General features: G+C 49.0%; 1 protein-coding gene across 2 annotated transcripts in view; it reads left to right on the top strand.

The window, feature by feature from the left end:
• LOC115117730 (ras-specific guanine nucleotide-releasing factor RalGPS1-like) overlaps positions 1-14695 on the top strand; it is a 311343-nt gene that overhangs the window by 294827 nt on the left and 1821 nt on the right. Inside the window, exons 12-18 of one of the 2 annotated variants that reach the window (XM_065017197.1) lie at positions 383-512; positions 2003-2151; positions 6407-6455; positions 7167-7247; positions 10028-10124; positions 11677-11769; positions 12375-12480. In XM_065017197.1, coding sequence (XP_064873269.1) covers positions 383-512; positions 2003-2151; positions 6407-6455; positions 7167-7247; positions 10028-10124; positions 11677-11769; positions 12375-12480 — 705 coding nt within the window. The remainder of the gene's footprint in view (positions 1-382; positions 513-2002; positions 2152-6406; positions 6456-7166; positions 7248-10027; positions 10125-11676; positions 11770-12374; positions 12481-14695) is intronic. The other variant, XM_065017198.1, reaches the window with a different exon arrangement.

Below are 14695 nucleotides of genomic sequence, written 5' to 3'. Positions count from 1 at the left end.
GTTTGCGTGCACCCACAGATGATCTAGCCTTAGTCTTCTAGCACATACAGCCATCAATCATTTCATGAATGGAGTTCATTTACCAGATTCCAGGGTCAGAAGGTGAAATGGCAAGCGTTTCTGAGATTTGTTGTCTGCTCTTTTGAACTGAGAGCAGAGTACCTAACAACCAGTTGTGTTATTGTTTTTTTTCCCTAAATAGTGGTGTTTCTGTCCCATGTCTCAGGTTCAGTGGGGTGGGGGTGTATCGGATAGTGTTAGCTTGAGAACCATTTCCTGTTTTCTGTTTTGTGCTTTAATGACCAATGGTGTAGACTAGAGGGGATTCTGACTTGTGGGAATCATTTTTACTGAGGGCCTCTCGTTTTGCTCCTCCTCTCAGGTCCGTCTGATGTGTCTGCCTCTGTGAGGTACAACTACCGGCGACCCACCTGTCCCGACGCCTCGGTGATGGTGCACATGCCCACGCCTCCCCCCTCTCGCCACAGGAAGAGCCATAGCCTGGGCAACAAGTGAGTGCCTGTGTACAGTACTTGTGTTTCAGTGTCACTGAATATAATAAGATATCGCAGTACGTCTCCAATAGAGTGCAATAATTTGCCACATAACTATCATCTTTTCTCCTCCCTCTCTCTCTCTCCCTCGGTTACTCTCTCTGTTTCTCTCTCCCTCTGTTACTCTCTCTCTCTCTCTGTTACTCTCTCTCTCTCTCTCCCTCTGTTACTCTCTCTCCCTCTCTCTCTCTCTCCCTCTGCTACTCTCTCTCTCTCTCCCTCTGCTACTCTCTCTCTCTCTCCCTCTGCTACTCTCTCTCTCTCTCTCCCTCTGCTACTCTCTCTCTCTCCCTCTGTTACTCCCTCTCTCCCTCTGTTACTCTCCATGTGTCACTCTCCCTCTGTTACTCTCTCTCTCCCTCTGTTACTCTCTCTCTCCCTCTGTTACTCTCTCTCTCCCTCTGTTACTCTCCATGTGTTACTCTCCATGTGTCACTCTCCCTCTGTTACTCTCTCTCTCCCTCTGTTACTCTCTCTCTCCCTCTGTTACTCTCCCTCTGTTACTCTCCCTCTGTTACTCTCCCTCTGTTACTCTCCCTCTGTTACTCTCTCCCTCTGTTACTCTCTCCCTCTGTTACTCTCCCTCTGTTACTCTCCCTCTGTTACTCTCCATGTGTCACTCTCCCTCTGCTACTCTCTCTCTCTCCCTCTGTTACTCTCTCTCTCCCTCTGTTACTCTCTCTCTCCCTCTGTTACTCTCCATGTGTCACTCTCCCTCTGTTACTCTCTCTCTCCCTCTGTTACTCTCTCTCTCCCTCTGTTACTCTCTCTCTCCCTCTGTTACTCTCTCTCTCCCTCTGTTACTCTCCCTCTGTTACTCTCTCCCTCTGTTACTCTCCCTCTGTTACTCTCCCTCTGTTACTCTCCCTCTGTTACTTACTCTCTCCCTCTGTTACTCTCCCTCTGTTACTCTCCCTCTGTTACTCTCCCTCCCTCTGTTACTCTCCCTCCCTCTGTTACTCTCCCTCTGTTACTCTCCCTCTGTTACTCTCCCTCTGTTACTCTCTCCCTCTGTTACTCTCTCCCTCTGTTACTCTCTCCCTCTGTTACTCTCCCTCTGTTACTCTCCCTCTGTTACTCTCCCTCTGTTACTCTCCCTCTGTCACTATCCTTCTGTTACTTACTCTCTCCCTCTGTTACTCTCCCTCTGTCACTATCCTTCTGTTACTTACTCTCTCCCTCTGTTACTCTCCCTCTGTTACTCTCCCTCTGTTACTCTCCCTCTGTTACTCTCCCTCTGTTACTCTCCCTCTGTCACTATCCTTCTGTTACTTACTCTCTCCCTCTGTTACTTACTCTCTCCCTCTGTTACTCTCCCTCTGTCACTCTCCTTCTGTTACTTACTCTCTCCCTCTGTTACTTACTCTCTCCCTCTGTTACTCTCCATGTGTCACTCTCCCTCTCTCTCTCCACTCTCTCCCCCCCTGACTCTCTCCATCTCCCCCTAGTATGATGGCGTATGGCATGGTGGAGAGTAAGAGCGCCACGTTCCCCATTGAGAAGCCACGCCACCTGTTGGATGACAGCTTCCTGGAGTCCCAGAGCCCAGCTCGAAATGACCCACACAGCATGGCCATATCTAACGGGATGTCTTTAGGTACCCCCCCCACACACACACACACCTCATACAACCTCAATACCACATGTTGAAAGATGTCCACAAAGCCTCACTTTTTAATTGCGCTTTTCTTGAAGTCTTGTCTGCAACATATATTTTATAGTCTGTCTCCATAGCAGGGTATGCAGTCACCGAGTTCAATCTATATTTCCCCATTAAATTGTATTTCATGTTTTTGTCCTTACTTCAGCCTTTTCTTCTAGGCCTATCTTTTGGATTAAATTTCCCTCTGGGGGGGGGTCTGATGCAAACTTTGTATTGATGCAAACACTTAGTTTAATGTAATGATGGTTCACTCCAAAGTCGAAGTTTGTCCGACATTTGTCCAGAACTCAAATGAGTCTAACCAAGACCAAAGCCATTGGAAACAATAGACCCTAGGAACGCGAAGCGAGGCGGCCATCTCTGTCGGCGCCGGAAGTCATGTCTGGTTCATGTCTGGTTCATAGAAATGTGTGTGTTTATACCACACAGGATCAAACACCACAGCAGAGTCACACGTGAAAGAATGAGTACTAGTATCATCAACATCTCAGCGCAAGAAACGTCACTGCAGTCCCTGGTTCGAATCCTGGCTACATCACATCCGGCCGTGATTGGGAGTCCCATTGCCCCAGCGTCGTCCGCGTTTGGCCGGGGTAGGGCCGTCGTTGTAAATAAGAATTTGTTCTTAATTGACTTGCCCAGTTAAATAAAGATGACATAAAGTTAATTCTATGAACAATAACGTGGTCCACATACTAAAATGTCCTTTGAAGATGTAGCCAGGTTTGTAGACATCCACACATCTCTGTGTTAGCAAAGGTCACGCGTACCTGGTGCTGGCCATGTCGTCCCTACTGTGGTGCTGGCCATGTCGATCCTACCACGGTGCTGGCCATGTCGATCCTACCACGGTGCTGGCCATGTGGTGCTAGCCATGTCGTCCCTACTGCGGTGCTGGCCAAGTCGACCCTACCGCGGTGCTGGCCATGTCGACCCTACCGCGGTGCTGGCCATGTCGTCCCTACTGCGGTGCTGGCCATGTCGTCCCTACAGCGGTGCTGGCCATGTCGTCCCTACTGCGGTGCTGGCCATGTCGTCCCTACAGCGGTGCTGGCCATGTCGTCCCTACAGCGGTGCTGGCCATGTCGTCCCTACAGCGGTGCTGGCCATGTCGTCCCTACAGCGGTGCTGGCCATGTCGTCACTACAGCGGTGCTGGCCATGTGGTGCTGGCCATGTCGTCCCTAGAGCGGTGCTGGCCATGTGGTGCTGGCCATGTCGTCCCTACAGCGGTGCTGGCCATGTGGTGCTGGCCATGTCGTCACTACTATGGTGCTGGCCATAACGTCCCTACCGCGGTGCTGGCCATAACGTCCCTACCGCGGTGCTGGCCATGTCGTCCCTACCGCGGTGCTGGCCATGTCGTCCCTACAGCGGTGCTGGCCATGTGGTGCTGGCCATGTCGTCCCTACTGCGGTGCTGGCCATGTCGACCCTACCGCGGTGCTGGCCATGTCGACCCTACCGCGGTGCTGGCCATGTCGACCCTACCGCGGTGCTGGCCATGTCGACCCTACCATGGTGCTGGCCATGTCGTCCCTACCGCGGTGCTGGCAATGTCGACCCTACCGCGGTGCTGGCCATGTCGACCCTACCGCGGTGCTGGCCATGTCGTCCCTACTGCGGTGCTGGCCATGTCGTCCCTACAGCGGTGCTGGCCATGTGGTGCTGGCCATGTGGTCCCTACAGCGGTGCTGGCCATGTGGTGCTGGCCATGTCGTCACTACTATGGTGCTGGCCATAACGTCCCTACCGCGGTGCTGGCCATGTTGTCCCTACCGCGGTGCTGGCCATAACGTCCCTACCGCGGTGCTGGCCATGTCGACCCTACAGCGGTGCTGGCCATGTTGTCCCTACCGCGGTGCTGGCCATGTCGTCCCTACAGCGGTGCTGGCCATGTGGTGCTGGCCATGTCGTCACTACTGTGGTGCTGGCCATGTCGTCCCTACCGCGGTGCTGGCCATGTCGTCCCTACAGCGGTGCTGGCTGTGTGGTGCTGGCAATGTCGTCCCTACCGCGGTGCTGGCTGTGTGGTGCTGGCAATGTCGTCCCTACAGCGGTGCTGGCTGTGTGGTGCTGGCCATGTCGACCCTACCACGGTGTTGGCCGTGGGGTGCTGGCCATGTTGACCCTACCGCGGTGCTGGCCATGTCGTCACTACAGCGGTGCTGGCTGTGTGGTGCTGGCCATGTCGACCCTACCGCGGTGTTGGCCGTGTGGTGCTGGCCATGTCGACCCTACCGCGGTGTTGGCCGTGGGGTGCTGGCCATGTCGACCCTACCGCGGTGTTGGCCGTGTGGTGCTGGCCATGTCGACCCTACCGCGGTGCTGGCCATGTCGACCCTACCGCGGTGTTGGCCGTGGGGTGCTGGCCATGTCGACCCTACCGCGGTGTTGGCCGTGTGGTGCTGGCCATGTCGTCCCTACCGCGGTGCTGGCCATGTCGACCCTACCGCGGTGCTGGCCGTGTGGTGCTGACCATGTCGTCCCTACTGCGGTGCTGGCCGTGTGGTGCTGACCATGTCGTCCCTACCGCGGTACTGGCCATGTCGACCCTACCGCGGTGCTGGCCATGTCGACCCTACCGCGGTGCTGGCCATGTCGACCCTACCGCGGTGTTGGCCGTGTGGTGCTGGCCATGTCGTCCCTACTGCGGTGCTGGCCATGTCGACCCTACCGCGGTGTTGGCCGTGTGGTGCTGGCCATGTCGTCCCTACCGCGGTGCTGGCCATGTCGACCCTACTGCGGTGCTGGCCATGTCGACCCTACTGCGGTGCTGGCCATGTCGTCCCTACAGCGGTGCTGGCCATGTGGTGCTGGCCATGTCGACCCTACCGCGGTGCTGGCCATGTGGTGCTGGCCATGTCGTCCCTACCGCGGTGTTGGCCATGTGGTGCTGGCCATGTCGACCCTACCGCGGTGCTGGCCATGTGGTGCTGGCCATGTCGTCACTACTGTGGTGCTGGCCATGTTGTCCCTACCGCGGTGCTGGCCATGTCGTCCCTACCGCGGTGCTGGCCATGTTGTCCCTACCGCGGTGCTGGCCATGTCGTCCCTACCGCGGTGCTGGCCATGTCGTCCCTACAGCGGTGCTGGCTGTGTGGTGCTGGCAATGTCGTCCCTACCGCGGTGCTGGCTGTGTGGTGCTGGCAATGTCGTCCCTACCGCAGTGCTGGCTGTGTGGTGCTGGCCATGTCGACCCTACCGCGGTGTTGGCCGTGGGGTGCTGGCCATGTCGACCCTACCGCGTGCTGGCCATGTCGTCACTACAGCGGTGCTGGCTGTGTGGTGCTGGCAATGTCGTCCCTACCGCGGTGCTGGCTGTGTGGTGCTGGCCATGTCGACCCTACCGCGGTGTTGGCCGTGGGGTGCTGGCCATGTCGACCCTACCGCGGTGTTGGCCGTGTGGTGCTGGCCATGTCGTCCCTACCGCGGTGCTGGCCATGTCGACCCTACCGCGGTGCTGGCCGTGTGGTGCTGACCATGTCGACCCTACCGCGGTGCTGGCCATGTCGTCCCTACTGCGGTGCTGGCCGTGTGGTGCTGACCATGTCGACCCTACCGCGGTGCTGGCCATGTCGACCCTACCGCGGTGCTGGCCATGTCGACCCTACCGCGGTGTTGGCCGTGTGGTGCTGGCCATGTCGTCCCTACCGCGGTGCTGGCCATGTCGACCCTACCGCGGTGTTGGCCATGTGGTGCTGGCCATGTCGTCACTACTGTGGTGCTGGCCATGTCGTCCCTACCACGGTGCTGGCCATGTCGTCCCTACAGCGGTGCTGGCCATGTGGTGCTGGCCATGTCGACCCTACCGCGGTGCTGGCCATGTGGTGCTGGCCATGTCGTCCCTACCGCGGTGTTGGCCATGTGGTGCTGGCCATGTCGACCCTACCGCGGTGCTGGCCATGTGGTGCTGGCCATGTCCACCCTACTGCTCTCTCACCATACAGGCTTCCTCTTGCACCTGCTTCAAAAGCTCCCCAATTCTTACTGTTTGCTCGTGTTCGTCATCAACCAAGTGTAGTTCACGGCAGTGTGGACTCATCTGAATATTTCTGACAAACATTGATTTTGGAGTGAACTTTCACTTTACACGCTGTGTAAAGCTCAGAATATGAGTATTGGGTAGTGTGAGTTTGCCAGTTAGCAGTGTCTGTCCGTGACAGCAGTATTTCCCTGTCTCCTCTGTAGGCAGCAGTGAAAGCTCATTCGGCGAGGAACTCTCGCCAGGGATGGAAAGGTTGGTACCATCTGACGTTTAGTTTTATAAACATGGCAACCCAACCCAGCACTTAACCTTATACCGTTCCTTTTTTGTTATGACTTTGAAATGGGTCACTATTTGCACACTATTAGTGAATGACGTAGTCATAGATAAGCAGACATACGTACAATGTGCCGATTTTGAACTGTACCTCGTTGAATGATTTACTAATAGTGTATACGTAGTTGCTCATGTTTATCATCTCAAAGGGATTTACAAGCCTGATATTAACGTTGCACCCTGTTTTTTAAATTGTTGCAAAATGAGTTGTCTGAGCGTGTCAAGTCGACCTCGCTGAATAAAACTCACTAAGGAACGATATCATTCGTTCTAAATGTCCCAGCGTTGCGTGTCGACCAACGTTCTCACGTGATCGCGGTTTTCATCGTCCGACAAGTAGTGTAAAATTATTCTCAACCCGATTTTCTCGTCTTTTAATTCCAATCACTGATTGGGTCCAAATACACTGCGCTTCATTTGTGCTTTGGGGACTATTTAATTGGTTTCATTGTACTGTGAAAACTAAATCAAGTATTTGACATATTTGTCCCAGGTCTGGTTTAAACATCAGAACTATTAGGTACACTTGTGAGAAAGTGTGTGGGGGGAGGGGGAGGGTTGTGTATTGTAAACCAAATAGCAGTGACCCTCCTGGCAACTCAGACTGACTATTGACAATGTGCACAGGGGACGCATGTATGCCACTCTGGGCCCCAACTGGAAGGTCCCTCTACGTAATTCACCTCGGAGCCGCAGCTATGTTTACAGGTACAGTGGTGGTGGTGGTGGTGGGGTCGGGTTATGTCACATGTTCTAGGGTCATAGGTCATTCATCACCGGGAAAAGAAGGGTGGGGGGGGTAACGCGGTCACCTCTTGTCACTGCATGCAGCGTCCGTCTCACTCAGTCTCTTCACACTGTTGGTGGAAGTTGCCCCTAACCCCTGGTCTACGGTCAGTTTATTCACAGGTTTAATAGTTTAAAAGGGGAAGTTCGCTATTTTACAATTTGATGTTAGATGGTTTCCTCACCCTGCTAGTAGTTTATGGGCCAGGAGAAACTGGAATCCATGGTCCGGTTTAACTTTAAACAGCACAACAAACTGGCCACTGCTAGCTTAAAAATGTATGGGCATGACGGGGATATTCTTTTTATGTACTCTGCATGGTTTTAAGATGGCGCAGGCTGAAGTATCTACTCTGCATGGTTTTAAGATGGCGCAGGCTGAAGTATCTACTCTGCATGGTTTTAAGATGGCGCAGGCTGAAGTATCTACTCTGCATGGTTTTAAGATGGCGCAGGCTGAAGTATCTACTCTGCATGGTTTTAAGATGGCGCAGGCTGAAGTATCTACTCTGCATGGTTTTAAGATGGCGCAGGCTGAAGTATCTACTCTGCATGGTTTTAAGATGGCGCAGGCTGAAGTATCTACTCTGCATGGTTTTAAGATGGCGCAGGCTGAAATATCTACTCTGCATGGTTTTAAGATGGCGCAGGCTGAAATATCTACTCTGCATGGTTTTAAGATGGCGCAGGCTGAAATATCTACTCTGCATGGTTTTAAGATGGCGCAGGCTGAAGTATCTACTCTGCATGGTTTTAAGATGGCGCAGGCTGAAGTATCTACTCTGCATGGTTTTAAGATGGCGCAGGCTGAAGTATCTACTCTGCATGGTTTTAAGATGGCGCAGGCTGAAGTATCTACTCTGCATGGTTTTAAGATGGCGCAGGCTGAAGTATCTACTCTGCATGGTTTTAAGATGGCGCAGGCTGAAGTATCTACTCTGCATGGTTTTAAGATGGCGCAGGCTGAAGTATCTACTCTGCATGGTTTTAAGATGGCGCAGGCTGAAGTATCTACTCTGCATGGTTTTAAGATGGCGCAGGCTGAAGTATCTACTCTGCATGGTTTTAAGATGGCGCAGGCTGAAGTATCTACTCTGCATGGTTTTAAGATGGCGCAGGCTGAAGTATCTACTCTGCATGGTTTTAAGATGGCGCAGGCTGAAGTATCTACTCTGCATGGTTTTAAGATGGCGCAGGCTGAAGTTTGTAGTGGCTGTTTAAAGAAAAACAAACTACGGATGACATTTTCTCTTTGCGCGTAGACACGTTTTAGGATCTATCTCAGCGTTATATTGTATCATCCTGAACTTCCCCTTTAAGGTTGGGGTTTCAGGGGTTGTGGTTTGGAAAGATGTAGCTTGGAACAGGGGAAACTTCTACCCGGGGGCATCCTTCCTTCCTTCTGTATATCACCATCACAGACTTTTGAGTCCCTCGTCTCCACACTCCAAGGGGAAAAGGGACAAAGGACCTGGACAAATGCTACATAGTTCCTTGACTCTTGTCTTTTGGGATGGTGTTTCTGATTTCCTTTACTTTGGGGACCGTTGACCCTAAGCTGTCTGTTTGTCTTCGGGGGAGGGTGTTTCACTGAGAATTTAAAATGAGAACCATTGTGGCGAGAGGAGTGTGCTTCTTCAGGGTTCTCATGGAAAATGTTCTACTGTAATTTCTACATTATACCATGCACTCATTGACGGAGACTGGGCCAAATCCTAACTTAAAAAAAAAAAACACTTTTTTTAAACATGTACATACTTGCGACTCTTCCACTGATATCAATGCACACTGTTTACACAAAACCTTGAAGGTAATGCACATATTATCTCAAGTTAGCTTTTGTCCCATTGTACCAATGTCAACTCTCTGCTACAGAGGGATCAGAACGGGGTCAAGATCAGGCTAACGTTTATCGTCATCAGCTTTTGGTTGGCATGGCGATCCCATGCGTCACCCTCTTCCATAATCCCTAGAAAGTCTGAATAACTAAATCGCCTATAAAACAGTGGGCAAAATTGGTTGGAATGACATCATTTCCTGTTGTATACTAATTATATAAGGAAGGTCTGATTTTTGAACTTGTATAACAACATGTCTGACCAGATATCTAAAATATGAGGTCTTTCTCTGATGTCTCGATAATGTAATGAAGACATATTTTTTCGGGTCTTAATCTGGTTCCCTGACCACTCTACAACCAGAAAACCATTTGTTTTTACAACGTAACAATGACGTAATTATGACGTTCCCGGCCTAATTTTGTCCGCTGGGTTACCTACTGTTCTCCCCTCTCCTGGTCTGGTTTATTAAGACTGAGAGTTTCAGAATAGCCTTCCTTTGGTCATGCCCCTTGTTCTACTCTCAACTTTAGTGGAATTTAGTAAAAAAATATATATAAAAAAAAAAATAATAATTAAAAGCATGCAAGCCCCAATTCACATCTGTCACATCCTGTTATTACACCATATCTGATCATTTTGAGGAGCTCTGCCAAAGAAACGAGGGGTGTCAGAGACCTATATACCCTTTTCACACTATCATGTTCTGGTTATATGGTTCGTTCCAGCGACTATGATGGATGCAAAACCAAGTACGGCTTGGTTCAGTAGTGTGAAAAGGGTACTAGAGAAGCCACGGTCTACCTACTGTTCATACAACTTTGGTTTTGACCCTTTCCCCCCCCATCCTAATCCCTCTCCCAGCCCCTCGGGTGCCAACCCGTGCAGCGAGGTGGCCAGTGTTACTATCGAGGGGCCCCTTCGGAGGAAGACCCTGCTGAAAGAGGGACGAAAACCCAAGGTAAGGAGGGGTGTGTTTTCTGTCTGACTCCTGGTCCATGGTAAGGAGGGATGTTTCCACTGTCTGATTCCTGGTCCAAGGTAAGGAGGGATGTTTCCACTGTCTGACTCCTGGTCCAAGGTAAGGAGGGATGTTTCCACTGTCTGATTCCTGGTCCAAGGTAAGGAGGGATGTGTTTTCTGTCTGACTCCTGGTCCATGGTAAGGAGGGATGTTTCCACTGTCTGACTCCTGGTCCAAGGTAAGGAGGGATGTTTCCACTGTCTGACTCCTGGTCCATGGTAAAGAGGGATGTTTCCACTGTCTGATTCCTGGTCCAAGGTAAGGAGGGATGTGTTTTCTGTCTGACTCCTGGTCCATGGTAAGGAGGGATGTTTCCACTGTCTGACTCCTGGTCCAAGGTAAGGAGGGATGTTTCCACTGTCTGACTCCTGGTCCATGGTAAGGAGGGATGTTTCCACTGTCTGATTCCTGGTCCATGGTAAGGAGGGATGTTTCCACTGACTGACTCCTGGTCCAAGGTAAGGAGGGATGTTTCCACTGTCTGACTCCTGGTCCAAGGTAAGGAGGGATGTTTCCACTGTCTGACTCCTGGTCCAAGGTAAGGAGGGATGTTTCCACTGTCTGACTCCTGGTCCAAGGTAAGGAGGGATGTTTCCACTGTCTGACTCCTGGTCCAAGGTAAGGAGGGATGTTTCCACTGTCTGACTCCTGGTCCAAGGTAAGGAGGGATGTTTCCACTGTCTGACTCCTGGTCCAAGGTAAGGAGGGATGTTTCCACTGTCTGACTCCTGGTCCAAGGTAAGGAGGGATGTGTTTTCTGTCTGAGTCCTGGTCCAAGGTAAGGAGGGATGTTTCCACTGTCTGACTCCTGGTCCATGGTAAAGAGGGATGTGTTTTCTGTCTGACTCCTGGTCCAAGGTAAGGAGGGATGTTTCCACTGTCTGACTCCTGGTCCAAGGTAAGGAGGGATGTTTCCACTGTCTGACTCCTGGTCCATGGTAAGGAGGGATGTGTTTTCTGTCTGACTCCTGGTCCAAGGTTAAATGTAAGAGAGGATGTTTCCACTGTCTTGACTCCTGGTCCATGGTAAAGAGGGATGTGTTTTCTGTCTGACTCCTGGTCCAAGGTAAGGAGGGATGTGTTTTCTGTCTGACTCCTGGTCCAAGGTAAGGAGGGATGTGTTTTCTGTCTGACTCCTGGTCCAAGGTAAGAGAGGATGTTTCCACTGTCTGACTCCTGGTCCAAGGTAAGGAGGGATGTGTTTTCTGTCTGACTCCTGGTCCAAGGTAAAGAGGGATGTGTTTTCTGTCTGATTCCTGGTCCAAGGTAAGGAGGGATGTTTCCACTGTCTGACTCCTGGTCCAAGGTGTTGCTTCTCCAATATTTTCTTACCCACTCGTTCCTCCTTTTCTCTATTAGTTGAATGTTTTCTTACTGTTATACCATACTGTAGTGATCAAAGAACAAGTTGTTCATTGTAAGTTATTCTTATAGTCAACACTGTCGTGTGTGTGTGTGTGTGTGTGTGTGTGTGTGTGATTATTCTCCAGTTGTCATCGTGGACACGCTTTTGGATCACTCTGTCTGGTTCGACGCTGACGTTCTACGGGGCCAAAGCCTTGAGGGCCTCCGAGAGGAAGCATGTGAGTGAGACCGTTCACGTATTCACTAGGAAGCAAATGGACGAAACAGGGAGGGACTAAGTTGAACTAGTCCAATAAGACACTTCAGTTTTTGTTGCCCAGCGTTTTCAGTTACAAAATGTTTTGCTACGGGTGTGCACTAATGAATACACTCCTGAAGAACCTGTCTACTGCTGGTGTTTTCTCTCAACACAAACTAAATAGTGGTCATAATAGTCACAATGTTAAGTTTACCAGAAAGAAATGTAGGGAAAACAATGTTCAGTTTACTAGAATGAAATGTAGGGAAAACAATGTTCAGTTTACTAGAATGAAATGTAGGGAAAACAATGTTCAGTTTACTAGAATGAAATGTAGGGAAAACAATGTTCAGTTTACTAGAATGAAATGTAGGGAAAACAATGTTCAGTTTACTAGAATGAAATGTAGGGAAAACAATGTTCAGTTTACTAGAATGAAATGTAGGGAAAACAATGTTCAGTTTACTAAATAAATGTGAGTAAAAGTGGAAAAATACTTTTTTGGATCAACAACCAAACACACGCCGTCCTCTAGAGGCAGAAGGCTGTGTTTTCATTACTCACTTCATCACATCTTCCCTGCAGTACAAATCTTCAGCCTGTAAGAAGGTGTGTGTAACGGGCTGGATGGTTGTCCTACCTGACGACCCGGCTCGACCGAACATCTTCCACCTCAACGACCCGGATAAAGGTTAGACTCTGAGACCATTTTTGGGGGGGAATGTTATCCAGGAGAAATTGTATTAGTTTTAAATATTTTTTTCCCCCAAAACAATTTGGCAGACAATATACAGTAGCTCAGTATTTTGTATTATTTATTTTATACTTGTCTTTAACAAGGGATCTAGTAATTCTGGATGTGACTGTATATTAATATATTTGTTGATCCCAGGACATATTGCTGGATGTCTAAGGCATATAAGAGTTTGGTTTTCTAGCGCACATTTATTCAAAAGGCACTCGCACATCTGTGTAATCTAATTTGCAGGTGCATGGCAATAATTGAACAAGATTGAGGAAAAAGGAAACCGCACACACTGCTCTTGATAGCATCACTGCTCTTGATAGCATCACTGCTCTTGATAGCATCACTGCTCTTGATAGCATCACTGCTCTTGATAGCATCACTGATATTTAATAAGCTTTACGTATCGGCCACACGGCCTTCGTCAGAGCTTTTGAGATTTAAAAAAAAAAGTTGCACCATTATGTGGACCTGGCTCCTCCCACATCCGTTCTACACATGGAAGGGGGTTGGAGGCAAAGGAAAAATAAATAAGTGCTACCAAATATAACAATATGCATTTTATAACTATGACAAAAGTGTATGAATGAGGCGTATTAAACACGTCTGTAAAATCTCAATGAGGACATAGCAAGTTTTCATTAGTCATAGGGTACATCATACGAAAAATGTCAGAATAATCTACAAGAGACACATATTTCATGTTTAAATTCATAACATAACATAGATAGGCATTTCATCAATAATGTCTGGAGGGTGAAAATCCCAAAACATTCCCTTTAACTCAGAGTATTATTGATATCACCTCCCCCCAGTCTGATATCGTAACTTTCTTTATGCCACAAAATGTAAAGGTAGAAATGTCCTGCTTCAGGTCATTGAAATGTACAGCGACTGGATAATCCCTGCCGTTTCTCCTGATTTGAATTTTTTATGTTCACCAATTCTCTGTTTGAGAGAGCGGGTGGTTTTACCGACATAACAGAGCCCACATGGACATTTATCATGTTTAAACACTTTATCATGTTGTTGCACTGTGCACATCCTCTGCATCCCTAGCTACCATTTTTGCGAAAAGTGGGAGGTTCTGGTCAAGAAACACTGGCATATTTTATCATCGGATCCAGCTTTGCCGGCTGAATTTATATATCCACCACGTATTGTGTATAGGGGAGGTCGCAATTTTTACGCGATAAATTGGTTCATGCCAACTGCCAGCCACAAAATAAAATTAGCCAAGATCTTTTACGCCCTCTACCAAATGGTAGCTATAAATGCAGAGGAATGCGCACAGTGCAACAACATGATAAAGTGTGAATATTTCTGCCACCCACACACAGGAACACGGTTCCAAATAAATTACATTATTACGTGTTCCACCACCCATGTTATCTACATTATTACGTGTTCCACCACCCATGTTATCTACATTATTACGTGTTCCACCACCCATGTTATCTACATTATTACGTGTTCCACCACCCATGTTATCTACATTATTATCCACCACCCATGTTATCATTATTACGTGTTCCACCACCCATGTTATCTACATTATTACGTGTTCCACCACCCATGTTATCTACATTATTACGTGTTCCACCACCCATGTTATCTACATTATTACGTGTTCCACCACCCATGTTATCTACATTATTACGTGTTCCACCACCCATGTTATCTACATTATTACGTGTTCCACCACCCATGTTATCTACATTATTACGTGTTCCACCACCCATGTTATCTACATTATTACGTGTTCCACCACCCATGTTATCTACATTATTACGTGTTCCACCACCCATGTTATCCATTATTATTCCACCACCCATGTTATCTACATTATTACGTGTTCCACCACCCATGTTATCTACATTATTACGTGTTCCACCACCCATGTTATCTACATTATTACGTGTTCCACCACCCATGTTATCTACATTATTACGTGTTCCACCACCCATGTTATCTACATTATTACGTGTTCCACCACCCATGTTATCTACATTATTACGTGTTCCACCACCCATGTTATCTACATTATTACGTGTTCCACCACCCATGTTATCTACATTATTACGTGTTCCACCACCCATGTTTTCTACATGATTACGTGTTCAACCACCCATGTTATCTACATTATTACGTGTTCCACCAC

Source organism: Oncorhynchus nerka, linkage group LG4 (assembly GCF_034236695.1).
Source record: "Oncorhynchus nerka isolate Pitt River linkage group LG4, Oner_Uvic_2.0, whole genome shotgun sequence".
In the NCBI taxonomy this organism is placed as follows: domain Eukaryota; kingdom Metazoa; phylum Chordata; class Actinopteri; order Salmoniformes; family Salmonidae; genus Oncorhynchus; species Oncorhynchus nerka.
Note: the sequence above shows the minus strand (reverse complement) of the source record. Positions and strands in the feature narration are given on the sequence as shown.